The sequence below is a fragment of the Orbicella faveolata genome, unplaced genomic scaffold (assembly GCF_042242905.1).
Source record: "Orbicella faveolata isolate gen_17 unplaced genomic scaffold, um_ofav_v1 contig_47, whole genome shotgun sequence".
NCBI classification, from domain to species: domain Eukaryota; kingdom Metazoa; phylum Cnidaria; class Anthozoa; order Scleractinia; family Merulinidae; genus Orbicella; species Orbicella faveolata.
The window spans coordinates 1912012-1926949 of NW_028301577.1; the positions used below are offsets into that span (position 1 = coordinate 1912012).

Consider the following 14938-nt stretch of genomic DNA (forward strand, 5'->3'; position numbering starts at 1 on the left):
TAGCTATGGCTGAATGATTAAACAAGAATAATTCGAATTGGACCAGCATGTAAAGTCAATCTTGAAAGAACCTGCAATTTTTTGTTCATAGTCAGTATTGTTGCTAGGTAACAATAATTAATTTGAAAGTCGAGCTGACGGCAAGCTTCCTGTTTTACAATGCATGCATTAACTGCCAGGACCATGGAACTATTTCTTTCTTTATTAACTTTTCGTATTTTTATTGCCGAACAACAGGGTTATTATGACATTGCATGAATGCCTTCGTTTTGATCATCGTCAGTGTATATTGATCAGCTTTTGTACATGTTGGATGGCCAGCGATGAATGGCGATAATAATGATGATGATGATGATGAATTAATATTGGTTTTGGCCAGCCAATGGAGTTCTTTGTAGACATAATGTGATCGATTTCACGGGTGACTTGGTGACTCGGTGCTTCACCTGAAATTCCAAATAATGGCGGCTGTATCACTGAAAATTAACATTGCAAGGGAACAGGTTGCACAGGCGTGTCTGTTTGTCAGAGCCCAGCATGGCACAGTCTTTTCCGCCTATCTGTGGAGCCGGGTTATTACAAAAGCGGTTTCTCTCTTGAATCCCTCCACCACAATCTGCATCACAAGGTAACCATGGTGACCACATACCGTATCTTCCATCAACTACGTAAAATAAACAATTGAATGAATCAGATAAGTACTTCAAGTTTCAAGAATATATACAGTCAGAAATGATCCAGTTGTCTCCCCGCATCTACTGTGTTATAAGACAACAGATGAGAAATTAGTCCGTTATAATCCCATGAACCGGATAAGCCAGATGACTCTTAAGTGCCGGCACCGTTGCGCATTCTGTAAGCAGCAAAAAATAAACTTTCCTAAAAATTATGACATGGATTATAGTGACTCCCCCAATATGGGATGCTAGGCCATTGCACCGCCCACTCCCCCGACACGGGTTGCCTCAACAATTCGCAGGTAGCCAATCATCATCCTTTGTAGAGATTTGTACAGAGTGAATGACGTATCCTATAGCTAAGACAGCGACTATATCCCACGAGGGTATAAGACGGAAAAGTGGCGATAAGAGCAACCAGCCCAGGGAATCTGTTGACAGACTACAAAATCTGAGTCACAGTACACTATTTAGTCCCCCCAAAAAATCGGAAAAAACCCTGCTAATGGGGGGTCGAGTCGTGCCAGAATCTGTCTACACTTTAGAGTACCTGGGCAGCTCCGTATGCTGCAGGCTCTAGTTTGGACAGGTTGTCCAAAACATGGCTTCCCGCCGTTCACTGGTACAGGATTTGTACAAGTTCGCATGCGGCGTTGAAAGCGTCCGCTGCCACATGTTTTTGAACAAGGACCAAACCCGCTCCATGGACTATATCCTCCATCAACTGTGGAAAACAACAAGTATAAACACAGTCACACACTTCTGAAGGCAATCTAACAGGCTAACTTATGTGAAGTGAGATAAAGTAAACATTTCGACTCTTTCGTCACCCATGGTCGTTACGGATTGGTACGAGAGAACGTGGAGCGCATGCGTCGAGTCAGTTGACTAGACAACGTCCACGACCATGTCGACTAGACCTTGTTTCAAGGTAGGGCGTAATTTTGAGCTTCATTTCCAATTTATCTGCTTCATTCCTTCTGGAAACCAAAGACATCTACCACGAAATCACCAGCTGACTGGGATGTCGCAAAACATCACTGTCTACGACTGAAGGTAAGTAAAACTCCAGCGTTAAATGTTACTGCTTTTGCGACTTACATTTTTCCCGCCCTTTTCATTCAGGATAAATGGCCGCCAGTGGCCGCATCCACGAAAACGAGCATTCATGACTACTGATCCCACTCAACTTAAATTGGAATGCAGTTTCTCCAAAAGTCTTCTATCCGTGCTAAGTTCGTTGCTGGAGAACTTAGCTTTCTCAAATTTTGTGGCCCGTTAAAAGTATTCCTTGCTATCGCAAGTTTTGATTTTGTTTCAATCTTTGCTGAAGGTAACTTCTAGATTAGTAGCCGACTGAAGAGTTTGATTTCTTATTTCTAATTGTCTATGTAATGTGAGGTGTATTGATCCTCACCCCAACATATTAAATTTTGTCTGGATTATCTGAGTTTTATATCGTTTATACTAAAATCACACAAGACCGTACCTGGGCAGCCATGACGATTACAGCGTCGAACTTGAATGGCTGGACCTAATGAATGACACATCTTTCCGCCCCCAGAGGGAATGGGCTTGTTACAGATTCTAGTCCGTACCTGTGCACCTCCTCCACACGATCTGTCACAGGTACCCCACTCTGACCAGTCACTGTATCCCCCGTCTATATCGAAGTGGAAAAAAAGTCCTTAATCTCTGCCTCCCTTATAGCAATACAATTCAACTGACACCAATGTAAAGCTAACATATCTTATGCACCTGTACACTGGCAGCCAACACGGGTGATTGATAACATCCAACCTGGGATTTACTAAGACTTTTACATTGATCAAAGCACTCTTGATTGTTTCCTTACCTACAGCCAGTGCACGAGCGAGAGCAGTTTCAGTAGCACCATGTAAACTGGGAATTCGAGGAAAGTGAAATCCTAGATTGTTGAAAGTAAAGTTGTTACTGATCAGATGATAAATACAAATTTTAACTCGGATAAACTAAAGATATATACTAAATGCCAAGTTAAAGAACTTTTGAAAATAATTGATCCCATTTTGCATAAAAATATTAACCTACCTTTTTCTCGAAAAACATTAGATCGTATCTGTTGAATTTTATTACCCAGTTCAATTGTTAACTTATTCTGACCAATCCTACCTAAATATGCGTTTATACCAGTTGAAATGGTGATAAAGTTTGTACTGCCATAATTTTCCTAAAATTTGTTGGACTTTGAGAGCTCATGATAAATCTTGGACAGTTTACTGATGATGTTTCTGGGGTTTCATGCACTTTTATAATTACCTGAATAAAGTGCCAATGGATTGTAGTTAAACAGTCGGACTTGTGGTCCAGAAAGGCTTGAGCTTGGTATCATCTGACTGTATGCTGTAAGATAGAGATATATAAAGCTAACGGTAAGGGAAAACTTGTGCCTGCGGCTCTTCCATTCGCACGTTCGTTCATTTTTTCCAATTAGTCTCCCATAATTCGAGCAGTAACTGGTTGTCACAGCATCATCTATCACTTTTTTTTTTCGAAACAAGTAATGCGCGGCATTTACTGTACAGTTTAAAATGTTAAATACAGGGCCAGAGTATTTTCTATCCTTTCCGCCGTCATCAGTTCTTCATTTTGTTTATTCTTATATTTGAAGTCTACGATATTTTTCGGTGCTGCTGTTATCTTAAAATTGGCTGATCCAGTGATTAACTAAGAACATAAGTTTGTCGTGATGTCAATTCATCAGTATCACGGACCACGACGAGCAGACAGATAAATGGACGGTACGCCAGCCAGACAGCCAGCCAGCCAGCCAAACGGACAGACAGACAGACAGACAGACAGACAGACAGAGGCGCACAGTCACTCAGAGATACAGTTTTCTTACCTGGACACGCTCGGTCAAAACAAGATTGATGTTGAATGGAAAGTCCGGTACACAGCCCGCCAGTAGGGAAGAGCCTAGGATTAATGCAGGAGCGTTTCCGAACCCGAAATCCAACTCCACACGTCTTGGAGCATGGGCTCCACACACTCCAGGCTGTGAACAGTTGATGACTCAAACCATTTGCCCTGGGAACTAGTCCTAAGTAAAAATTTAAATTCTTCGGTGAACTCAAGTGAACTCCAGTTTATCCAACGAGCATGCGCGTACCCGGCATCATAGCCATTACAGAAGTTGTCCACTAAACTGATCCCATTACCACCGAAGGAAAGTATTCTACCCCACCCCCACCCCCCCACTTGTAGTTTCAAAGTGGGAATTTATCCTCCACTGCACGTCCAGATACACGTGATCATTTTGGACGCGTTGGTCAGCCAAGCTACTACGCTATTTTTTCAATCTTTAAAGGTAACGCAGACTGTTACTGAAGTGTGAAAGCTAAGTGAACCAAAGTCGAGTACGAAACCTCTAAAAACCAACAGGTGGAAAAAGTAAGCCCCCGAACAAGGAATTGGTGCCACCCTTGAGATTTTACTGGGTATCCTAATTTAACGTACTGCATACAAATACTTGGTGATATACGATCTTACGGGGATCTAATTTTATATAACAGCACTAAAGAAATAAAACGAAACCCACATTGGTGCATAACGAAGAAAAAGAAGACGAACATGACTTGTGCACGTGGCGAAGGCTGACCACATAATGTCTCACTCTTGTAAAGACATACAAACTCTAATTCAACTATTCACCTCACACCTAAACCCGCACACAACCCTCCGCTCTTTGCCGGCAAAATGGTAAATTATCTTAATTGTCACATCGCTCGCTTTCTGAACCTCATAGATAGTTATAGTTAATTTTACCGTAATTTTTTTGAGTCTAGAAACGTAATCTGGTAGGCCGCGATCTTTGCGAGTGCATGTTTGAGTTTGTCAACAAAAGTCTTGTTTGAAAACTGTATAAAATGAAGCATAAAACTTTTTGTGGTTGCTTAAGGTAATCCAATATAATTTGCATACTGTAAATCGGGCATATTTTACTGTTTAGTACAGTGTCTCTTATAGGACTTCTCCGATGACACCTCCGATGGCTATTCGTGCGAAATTTACTAGGTACTGGGGGTAAGAAGGTTAGAGAAACGTTAAGAGAAGCAGAATAAAGAAGAGAAGAGAAACTGTTGTTACCACTCCAATACCTGAGATAAATGTACAGAAAACATCAAAACGAATCCATGCTTTGACGAAAAAATGTCTTTATTAGGAAACAAGTTCAAACGGCTGACTTCCTATTCACTCTGATTTTTGATAGTTAAAAGTTTAAAATAACTGCAAGGTCTCGATATTGAAGCAGATCCTGGACAGTATAAATAATGGGACGATTCTTCAAAGAATCTACCAATATCTACTGCATTAACCAGGTCACTGAACAAGAGTGATAACTGGTACGAAAAATAACACGAAAAGCTTTGTTTATAGCCAGATAAGTATAGCGGCTCATTACAGAGAGAGAAAATCAAGGAAAGTGTGAAGGGATAGCTACGGAAGGAAGGCTTTCCAACAAAACTAACAACCCCTTGTCATGCAGTAAAGACTGTTGGCGGATTCTTGATGTCCGTCTCACTGTGTGCTTACTGCATTAACTCAATCGAGAACAAGCACCGTCTTGATTGGTGAACAATTCAAGAAGACTCGAACTCGTTAGGGAAAGAACTTAACTTGCCAAAAATGTTATGAATTCTGCTTTTACCTTCATAATAAAACAGCAGTTCTACATTTCAACAGTTCTAATAAACCGGTGGTTTTAAGAACGGAAAAAGAGTTCTCTAAAACAGCACTCTTATCATAGAGGGTAATCCATGGTAATAGATGTCCAGCAGTAGCAATTAAATAATGAAAACAGTAGTAATTAAATAATGATAGAGGGTAATGTTGATGAAATGCAGGTAAAAAAGGGGCTTTCAATGAAATGTATGTACATTTTGCAGTTTCTTTGGGGGATATATCTCTCGTTTAACTAGCCGAGAATCAGTAATTTATTTTACAGCAATGCGATAAGGGGTATAAAACACTCATGAAAAGCATTAAAATGATGAATAAGAATATTAATAAGATTATTAACAAGAATAAATAATTAATAAGAGTAATTACTGATTAATAAGAATATTTAGATTGAAATTTAAATACAGTATTATATTCACTGTTAAAAGTTTTACAAGAATAAAAAGGCGTTATACAAGTGGTTAAAAATAATGTTAAATTACTCACTCCTGAAAACTTTCAGTAGCTTTTAGCTTGCGTGCAGACTCCTGCTATTTCCTTTCACGCGGAAACTGACGTGACTTCTCCCTCACAAAAGAACATAGCACACGTCTTCACATGGTCTAAGTAGTTTTTTCGCTAATAAATTCTCGCCCGCCGTTCGTTTTTGAAAAATGCCATGCTATATCCAGTTGTAAAAATACTAGCTACACTCAACCACTATATATCCTATGCTAACTTCCGTAGGAGTTTTTTTTATCAGTTGAGCTTAATAACATACTTTCAAGACTATTTGTTTCTTAATTGTTCTTTTCTCACTTTACCAGGTTTGCGGCGTATGTGGTCTCGCGACAAAATGTCGCTAAGCAACCCTTTCTCTTTTAGTTCTCCTTCAGTTACAACTTTATCTTCAGCTGAAGAGATTTTACCGCCTTTCCCCAATAGAGGGAGGCGGGGGTAAAATGCACTGTTCAATGGTGATCGGAAAGGGGAATCATTAGCTACGTTAGTAGAAACAGGCTTAAAGAACGAATATTGAGTTAGCTGAAAATTATCTCTTCGAGTTGTTTTTACGGGAAGTCTAAAATACGAGTAGGGGTTAATAGGCAACGCTTGTCCAGTTTCAGTGTTATGGAAACTATGCGTGATCCCATCGTTCGGGAATGTACTATCATTTAGATAACGATTTACTAATGGCGAAGAAGAAGTAATTTTGTTTTGGTTCTCATATAAACCAATATTGCTTGCTAACGCGTCAGTTCGTGAAACAGACGTAAATCTGTTTCTCAGTGACCCTACTTCAACAGGGTGCGGCGTTACACTATACGTACGTTCCTTATGGGAATAAGGCAATGAATTCGTCAGAATTGCGTTTTGCGTGAAAGGGTTCGAATAAAACGAGGAGCCAGTACCCTTATTCTGCTTATTATCATTTCCACGCAGATCATTAGAGTTTGCAAGAGGAAAAAGGTTATGAAATAAATAAGAGATAGAGCGGGAAATCGGGATGTTTTCGGTTGAAAGTGGTATTGTCCCTGACATTGAGAATGGGGACATTTCCTTATTTTCCAATTGCCTTGAAACAGGTTTCTCCTTGTGTTCTTTCGTTATACGATCGAGTCTATTATCACCGTTAAGACCCGATGTAGAGGCAGCAGGGAAGGTGTTGTATCTATTAAAAGTATTTGCCTCACTTGAAGATAAACTAGAAAATCTTGACATTGGACGGTAAGGAGACGGCGTCATCACCCCCTTACCTGTAAATCGATTAAAATATGGTTGATTTGCGATATAACTTTGCACTGGATTGGCTCGAAAAGTAGCTTGATTGACAGGCGCTGGTGATAATGCCAATTGACTAGTTTCCTGAAAAGTAGTGGGATTCGATGCGCTGGCCTTCTCAGTGTCACCGGTTTCACCTGAAAATTAAACAAAAAATAAATAAATAGATACTTACTCAAAGAAGATATAAAATTAAATAATTCGTAGAATACGAATATTAGACCTTTTCTCCTGTTATTTGATCAATAAATAAGTAAATAAAGAAATAAAAAATGACCTCTCCATGTGCAAAATAAATTCAATATTCATAAAATTAAGTTTTATTATATTCATGCTTACAAAAAATAGCCATTTTAAAGCACAAAATAGAGCGCAAATTTGATGTGTTATTATTACGCATGCGTAAATGAGATGCGTTCAAGTTATCATAAACAAACGACACCATTCAATAATGCTACATTTTGGGGGAAAAATCAATAAGCTCATAGAAAAATATTTCGGAAGAAACAGACGATGCAAGTTTCTGTAGGAAAATACAGTCATCTGTTATTTGTCGATACCCGTTCTCGTACCACAAGTGTGGAGGCGTACAGTGTGGAGGAAATAAATAACCATCGATGGCTAAGTGCTATATTGCGCGGATGACCCTCACTGGTGTGGGGTGCAGGCTTCAAACCTGTAGCCGATTAGCGTCGGAGCGGTTCGATTCCGCCTTCTGCGCGTTTATGGCTTTATTTTGATGCAAAACAGCAGCTTTGTCTATTATGTCAAATATTTCTCGAGGATTATTCCGCTCTCGTTCCGGTCGAGAACTTGCAGCATCATTATTTAGGAGCCAGATCATTAAATTCCTATGGGGACATGTTTTTCCCTAGGAAACAGCGTAATGAATCTCTCTTTGGTCGTATTTCCTAATTATTGGCATTTTCCCTGCGATCGTGCCAATCGCCTCTATTTAAAAGATATTGTCCGCGACTCAGTAGCAACTCAATGAAAATGCAGCATTATGCCATTGCATTTTTTTATATAAGTGACAAGGAGGAAACCTCCATTTTCAAAAGGGTTCCACAAAATAAGACCAAATTACGCAATTCACGACTGGTCTTTAAGAATTTTCCTGCGGGTTCATTTTTTGAGGTCAAGAGTGACTCGTTCCAATAACACAAACTACTCAGTTGCATAATTATGTAGATTTCTCTTTCAAGCGAGATGACCAGACGAAACGACTTAAAGAATAATCAAATATTATTGTCAATGTAAAAGTTATTTTTTGTTCAACCGATCGATGTTGAGCAATATTAGCAAAGGATTATCTTTTGTTTATGTCACGCCACTCCTAACAAAAACATTTCGATTGGCATGAAAGAGCAAATGGTTTTTTCCCTTATTGTTCAAGCAGCAGGCGACAATCCGGCTGCCAACCGTAAGAGTAGATGAATTTTCTCATCTATTTTATTTCCTTGCACGCTGTGGAGTATTATCCAAATGACACTGATGGGATGTAGTCCCGGGGATGTAGTGTATCCTTTGTGAACTGTTCCAAGGATGTTATGATGCAAATTTATGCTAAATTATCAACCCGACTCGTGCAAGATGCGGAAATTTAGACTGCAATTTCCAGTATCTGGTTTCATTCAGGCTGGAAGTTGAAAACATGTATTATCGGGCCATTTTTGCACTTTATGTATAGGATAATATTTATGTACTTTATTTCTCTGCCTATTTATAGTTTTCATATTTTCTGTTTTATAAGATGAAAATGGAATTTGAATTTTGCCGTCTGAGTATCAAAGACATATAATTTACCTGTGGGTGCTCCACACAATGTTTCCACATCGTTAGCGGACAGGTACCGCTCCCAGAAGGAAATGTCGCCGCTGTCAAACTTGGTACAGTGAAAGTGAGGGCTGTAGTTTGGCCTGCCAATCATCAGAAGCGTGTTAGTGTCTGTCACGTGACAGCCGTGAGAGTGACAGCCAATGCAGTGCTCACTCCCTTTGGAGTGCGCCTTCAGCTCGCAGTTAACGTACATTTTCATTCCTGTTAGAGATATAAGATCGACAATCGATTAATGGTGTTGTTATTAGACTTAAACAACGAGCGAATAGGTAGAAACGCATACTAGGCGATAACAAACTCGGCACGGTGTTCAAAAGTAAAGCCAATTTAGGGATTTGCAGTAAATCACTTCTCGGCAAAGTTTGTTGCAGGTTGCTAAAGGAAAGGTGGGTGGCAAAGTTGTGATCCTATTTCATACACGTTCACACGTACGCATAACCCCGTCACAACCCTGACAACTCAACTCAAGAGATTTCATAAATACTAAACTGCAAATTATGATCATGCCATGCGACCGAGTCGGTGTTGTTGAAGTGGTATTTACCTTCGCTTTTCTTCCATGTGACAAGAACGTCCTGCCATCTTTGTACTATCAGAGGAATTTGTACACAAAACTCTTTGTTTGCAACTGCTAAATCAGCTCTCAGATTCCCTTGTACCGTGTACAACGTAAAGCCTTTGGAGTTAAAAGTCGAGGCTCCCGAATCCACGATGTACTTCATGTCGTTGTACTTTAGAGCATCCTTGTCTAGTCGAAAGGTCATCTCAAACGATAGGCCATCATCACAGGTATCAGGATCTGAGCAGAGTAAACCGTTTTTAAGGATAAATGAATGAATGAAAGAAGGAGGGGAGGATGTTACTAAACCTTTCATGGAGTGAGGTACTAGAAATGGCTTGATTCGGATTTAGTTAATAAGTAAAAGTTTTGGAATTTGATTTAGGTGTGTAGGATGAGCAAAATTAATGCTAAGATCAGCCTCGTATCCTGCGCCCTCCAGCAAGTGCTTGAGCTTAGTGGAGTGCTGAACAGAACAAAATGCGGACGATATTGGGCTTGCATTTGCGTGGCTTTGATGTCCATAAAGCCTTATGAAAGGATGCCTTTACAGCGCTTTAAGAGGACATTACCGACATAGTAAAGTACAGCTTTACGCGACGTGTCCGTAAATCCGTATGAAAGGATGCCTTTACAGTGCTTTGAAAAAACTTTACGGACATAGTAAAGTACAGCTTCACGCAACTTTACGATGCGATAAAGTTCCGTAAATGTATCCCCTTATGTGTCTTAACAGAACCCCGTAAAGACGCTTAAAGTTCAACTTTACGATTTCGTAAAGATCCGTAAAGTTCCGTAAATGCGAGCTTTACGGCAGCTTTACGGCAGCTTTACGGCAGCTTTACGGAACAGTAAAGTTGCTATTTCGTGCTGTGTTAAAGTTCTCTCTTTTCTCGCTTCACTTCCGATTCAATTAATTCAACAATTATTGTATTACCGGGATTGAGATATCTCAGTGTATCAAAGCCATTGAAGTAGTGTTCCTTTGTGTTTTATGTAGTTGCTTTCTTTTACATCACAATAACACGACTATAATGTTACCATACCACTAATGCATCCTCCAGAGAAGTCACCAGCTCCCAGCCATGCGTTATGACCATTCAGATGAAGTCCTCCCCTTATAGCCGTCATTTCTCCGTGTGTTCGTATAGCTGGCCCTGGACTTCCTGGTATCCGATCTTTGATGAGTTTGTTTAAAGACCAGTGATATGTCGGCCTCACTGATAAAGATAAAGAATAGAAAAGAACGCACATCACAACACAACACAACGTAAAAAAAAAAAAAACTGACGTTTCCTAGTAGTCTACTTCGTTGCATGTTGTTTTGTGTTAGCACTGATCACTTACGTTTCTCAGCGTCCTTTGTACTAAAACTCAAGGCCTTAAGTTTTCCGTTGTGAGCAGCTGATGATGCTGAAATGGATTCCTCTTCCTTGTCATTGTTTGCATTCTTATCCTTAGCCGACCGCGTAACACTGGACCTAGGTTTCGTAGGGCTGCTAAGTTTCTTTTCCAGATCTTCTGGCTTGATATGTTCAATTTTTTTAAGATGCGGAGAAGTTGATAGCTTTGTTGTTTTTGAAATGTGTCCGATTTTTAAGTGCTCTTTTATGTTTGGTTTTGTATAATAACTGAAGAGGTCTTCTACCGCTTTTGGGCCGCGCTTCATTTTGTCAATGAGATCCACGAAATCTTCGTTTGGGAGATCAAAACCGACTCCGTCCAAAACAACATGGTGTTGCTTGGAATCTTTCTTTTGAACAAGACTGGGCTGGTCTTGTTCTTCAAAGAACCTCTGAGAAGAAAGTTCAGGGGTGTTTTCATTCGCAGACTTCCCCTCAAACAACAACTTTTCAAGGTCGTCGTCTTCCGTTGAATCATTTTCCTCCGTTAGCATTTTCAGAGTTCCTTCGCGTAAAGGTACCTTAACGTTAAAATTTGGATTGACTGCCTTTAACCCATGGTCAGTTGTGATGATATGTGTTGGTGGGTTTGTGGCTGAGGCTGACATGGCTTTTGATTGATGCACAGTATTGCCACTTTGGAGGTGATATTTCTGCTGGTCAACTTTGAGTCCCAACTGCTGTGAATTTTCCCCTTGTTTAAACAACCCACCAAGACTCTGATTCTTATCAATAGAACTCCCTGTACCTATGATTGTAGCATTAACTTTACCGTCTCTTATTATAACACCATCTCCAATCTCCCCTCCCTCTATTACGCCTCCTTCAATGACTCCACCCTTGATCTTACCAGCGAGAACAAGCCCTCCCTTCAGTTGCCCACCCTCCATGATTCCCCCTTTGAGTACACCTCCTTCTATTGTTCCTCCTTTCAATGTCCCTCCCTCAATTGTACCATTCTTCAGCTGTCCGCCTAGCATGGAACCAGCTTTGAGAGTCCCTCCGGATATATCCCCAAACTTTAACTCGCCACCTTCAATGTTACCTCCGTGCAAAATACCACCTTCCACTTTACCACCTTTTATAATTCCGCTTTGTATTTCACCTCCTTTAAGTACACCTCCTTGCATATTTCCTCCTCGAAATCTCCCCCCTGCCACCACTCCACCTTTTATATTTCCCCCTTCCACACTCCCTCCGAGTATTCTCCCTCCGAAGACATTTCCGCCTAACAGTTGCCCTCCCTCAAGTCTACCATCCACTAAGTGTCCTCCTAACATTTGTCCTTTAGAAATCACGCCACCCTCCATAGTCCCGTTGGTTATTCGCCCGCCTGTAACCTGGCCTCCTTTAATGACGCCACCTTCTATCGACCCTGCTTTTATCTGTCCCCCTTGAATCAAACCGCCGGAAATTTGACCCCCGGATATTTTGCCCCCCATGATTCGAGTTCCTTTAAAAGGTGGAGTCAAAGGTGAGCTGTCCTCTTGCGGCCTCGAAAAATATGGATTGACTTGTTTCGCATGTTGTTGATGTGGCATATGCAAAGTAAAGGGAGGATTACCCGCATTTTCCGCCGGATTGTTTGGTGATGACGAGGGATCATGTGATGGGTATCTGTTGTTGTCAAGTGTACCAGTCCACGTGTTAGGATTCCCTGGTGGTGGAAGGAACGATGCAAATCCTTCTCCATCTCTTCCGACCTGTTCATCGTTGAAAACCGGTGGATTTGTATCAACATCAGAACCCACATTGTTGTGCTGCGTTTGTTTTGGTACTTGCACTACTTCTGGGTTTCCCAACGAAACAAGTTTTGTCACATCTCCTTGACGATGCTTACCATGAGCGTCCAAGAAGGCTGTCATGTTACTTTGACCACCAAGAGGTTCGTGATGATCATCATCAGCTTCACTCTGCTCTTCAGATTTGTCTGAGTTTCTTCCATGTCCAAAATGATCCAGCATTCCGCGAAAAAAGTTTTCAAAGTCCTCCTGGGAGGGTAAACGAAATTTAGAAGAAGAGGTTAAATGTGGATTTGCCGATATGGAGCTGGAATCTTTGTTTGATTTGTGCATCATCTTGTTGAAATGAGACTTTGTTGGACGAACCTTTTTCATTTTAATCGGTGGAGGCTCCTCTCCTCGGTCGATGGCATCGTAGAAATCATCATTACCACTGTTTTCATCTGTGTTTGAAGGCGCGGGACCATCATCCCATGCTAACTTTGGGTATGCTGCAGGTTGAGTGGATGTAGGCGTGTATTCATAATTGTTGTTGTTGTTGTTGCTATCACTTGCATTATCATTTAAGGCGTGAAAATAGTCTGAGAGAGTCCTATTATCGATCATATTAACTTCCTTGATATCCATGCCGTCAATGTCGAGTCCCCTGCTGTACGAACCTTGAATATCGTCCAGGGAGCTGAGAGTCTTTGAGATGGTTTGACGTTCGTCGCTTAGATCGTCTTCTACGTTGGTTCGTTTCCTTGTTGTATATCCGCGCCGAGTGTTTCTGCTTGGTATTTTATGCTTTTTTATTGTTCGATATGTGTTTTTCACATGGCTTTTAATGCCAAGGGTTTTTCTTTTTGGTTTAGTAGGATAAACTTGACGCACCTTAACAGTAGGCGCCACAACTCCACGGTCCTGATGTTGAATTAGATTCTTGTTATTAGTTAGAACGGTTTGCTTTTTCGTCGCAGAGACATTTCGTCCATGAGGAAACCGTATCAGACCTTTCAGATGATGCTTTCTAGTTTTCTTCGTCTTTTTGAGATCTGGAATTAGGTTTTCGCCACTCCCTTCAAAATCGTTCACCGCTACACGGCCAGAATCTTCCAAGTCCTTTGTAGCTCCATAAAGCAAGGACACATCTCGATGCTCTTGATATTTAACTGTTTGCACTGAGTTTTTGCTATCTGTCTCTTTTCTGAGTTTGCTTTTGAAACCAACGGAAAAGCATTGTAATTTGAAAAGAATACTTGTGATGTAGAGTGCGATCCTCATTTCTCTATGAAAGGAAAACAAGAAAATCAATTGTGAAATCGTGCGAGATATGTAAATCAGTTAAATTTACCATCATATTTTGTAGGACAGATCTAAAGATCTGGCAGGGACACACCATAAGCTGGAAACATCCAATATTAATTGTATATAACGACAAAGAAATCATTTGAACTGAACATAGATTTCTCGAGGCTAAGGACTTAGGAGCTTAATTAAGACCCAAGAGATGTCACCTGCATTTTCAGCCATTTTAGTGGTGCGTTCACAAAAGAATCTGAACTCTTTAATCACTTTTCAATGGCTGTTTTTTCGGGTCATTTGACTTCTCTTATATCCAAATCTAAAGAATGAAATCAGGTTAGATTTCCAAAACTAGCTTATTTTCTTACTAATCAATTAAATAAAGAATTGCCGTTTGCTAGCAGTGAAAGGTAAAAAAAATAAATGGAAAACAACACAGTTAAATCAACAAAGAAAAGTAATGAATCTTGAGAATTCATAACTTGGAAACAATCATTTTACTACGTTAGTGTGAGATACCCTATTTCTAATAACAAACTTAATTAATGTGACCAATATTACCTTTATTGGGAAACCAAAACAAAGACAGTGAGGTCAAGGTGTGTGGTCGTGCCTCATCTCTCGCGCATCAAAATTCGATTCCTCCAGGTCACATTCTTAACGAAGTAAATACCCATGTATCTATCATGCGTCTTTTACACTGCCTCGACTGATTAGCTAGCTTTCTATGGGAAGCGAGATTTTCAGACTATTCTTGATCGGGAAGATTTAAGTCTCGTTAAGGTTGCTCTCCATGATGCGAGACGAGTTACTAACAACACCAAAACCACGCAAGCGTGTCGGATCTCGGAAATCATGAAATCACTTTGGAATGTGAATGAATCGATTACCGCTCGGCTTTTCTTGCTTTCATATCCAACAGAGTAAAGCGTCTTCGACAAACTGCGTGCT

The 14938-nt window shown here is 40.4% G+C and overlaps 1 protein-coding gene and 1 non-coding gene across 4 annotated transcripts; one reads left to right on the top strand and one right to left on the bottom strand.

Annotated features, from left to right (window-relative positions):
- Positions 1–184: 184 nt before the first annotated feature.
- On the bottom strand, positions 185–14822 carry LOC110056517 (uncharacterized). Of its 3 annotated transcripts, XM_089278861.1 has the most exons (12): positions 14549–14815; positions 10906–13970; positions 10605–10778; positions 9544–9798; positions 8967–9200; positions 7136–7297; positions 3562–3759; positions 2976–3059; positions 2533–2604; positions 2167–2340; positions 1228–1401; positions 185–664 (listed from the first exon to the last, which is right to left on the bottom strand). In XM_089278861.1, the coding sequence occupies exons 2-12, from the start codon at positions 13964–13966 to the stop codon at positions 474–476; spliced, it is 4779 nt and encodes a 1592-aa protein (XP_089134987.1). In that variant the 5' UTR covers positions 13967–13970; positions 14549–14815; the 3' UTR covers positions 185–473. The 3 variants fall into 3 exon arrangements, with proteins under 3 accessions (XP_089134987.1, XP_089134986.1, XP_089134985.1); XM_089278860.1 differs by lacking the exons at positions 185–664; positions 1228–1401; positions 2167–2340; ... (1 more) ...; positions 2976–3059; positions 3562–3759 and adding an exon at positions 14037–14306 and having other exon boundaries at positions 4857–7297; positions 14549–14822; XM_089278859.1 differs by lacking the exons at positions 185–664; positions 1228–1401; positions 2167–2340; ... (1 more) ...; positions 2976–3059; positions 3562–3759 and having other exon boundaries at positions 4857–7297; positions 14549–14822.
- Trnastop-uca (transfer RNA opal suppressor (anticodon UCA)) lies at positions 7796–7882 on the top strand. The gene has a single exon. It is a non-coding gene; the product is annotated as a tRNA-Sec (tRNA).
- Positions 14823–14938: the final 116 nt, after the last annotated feature.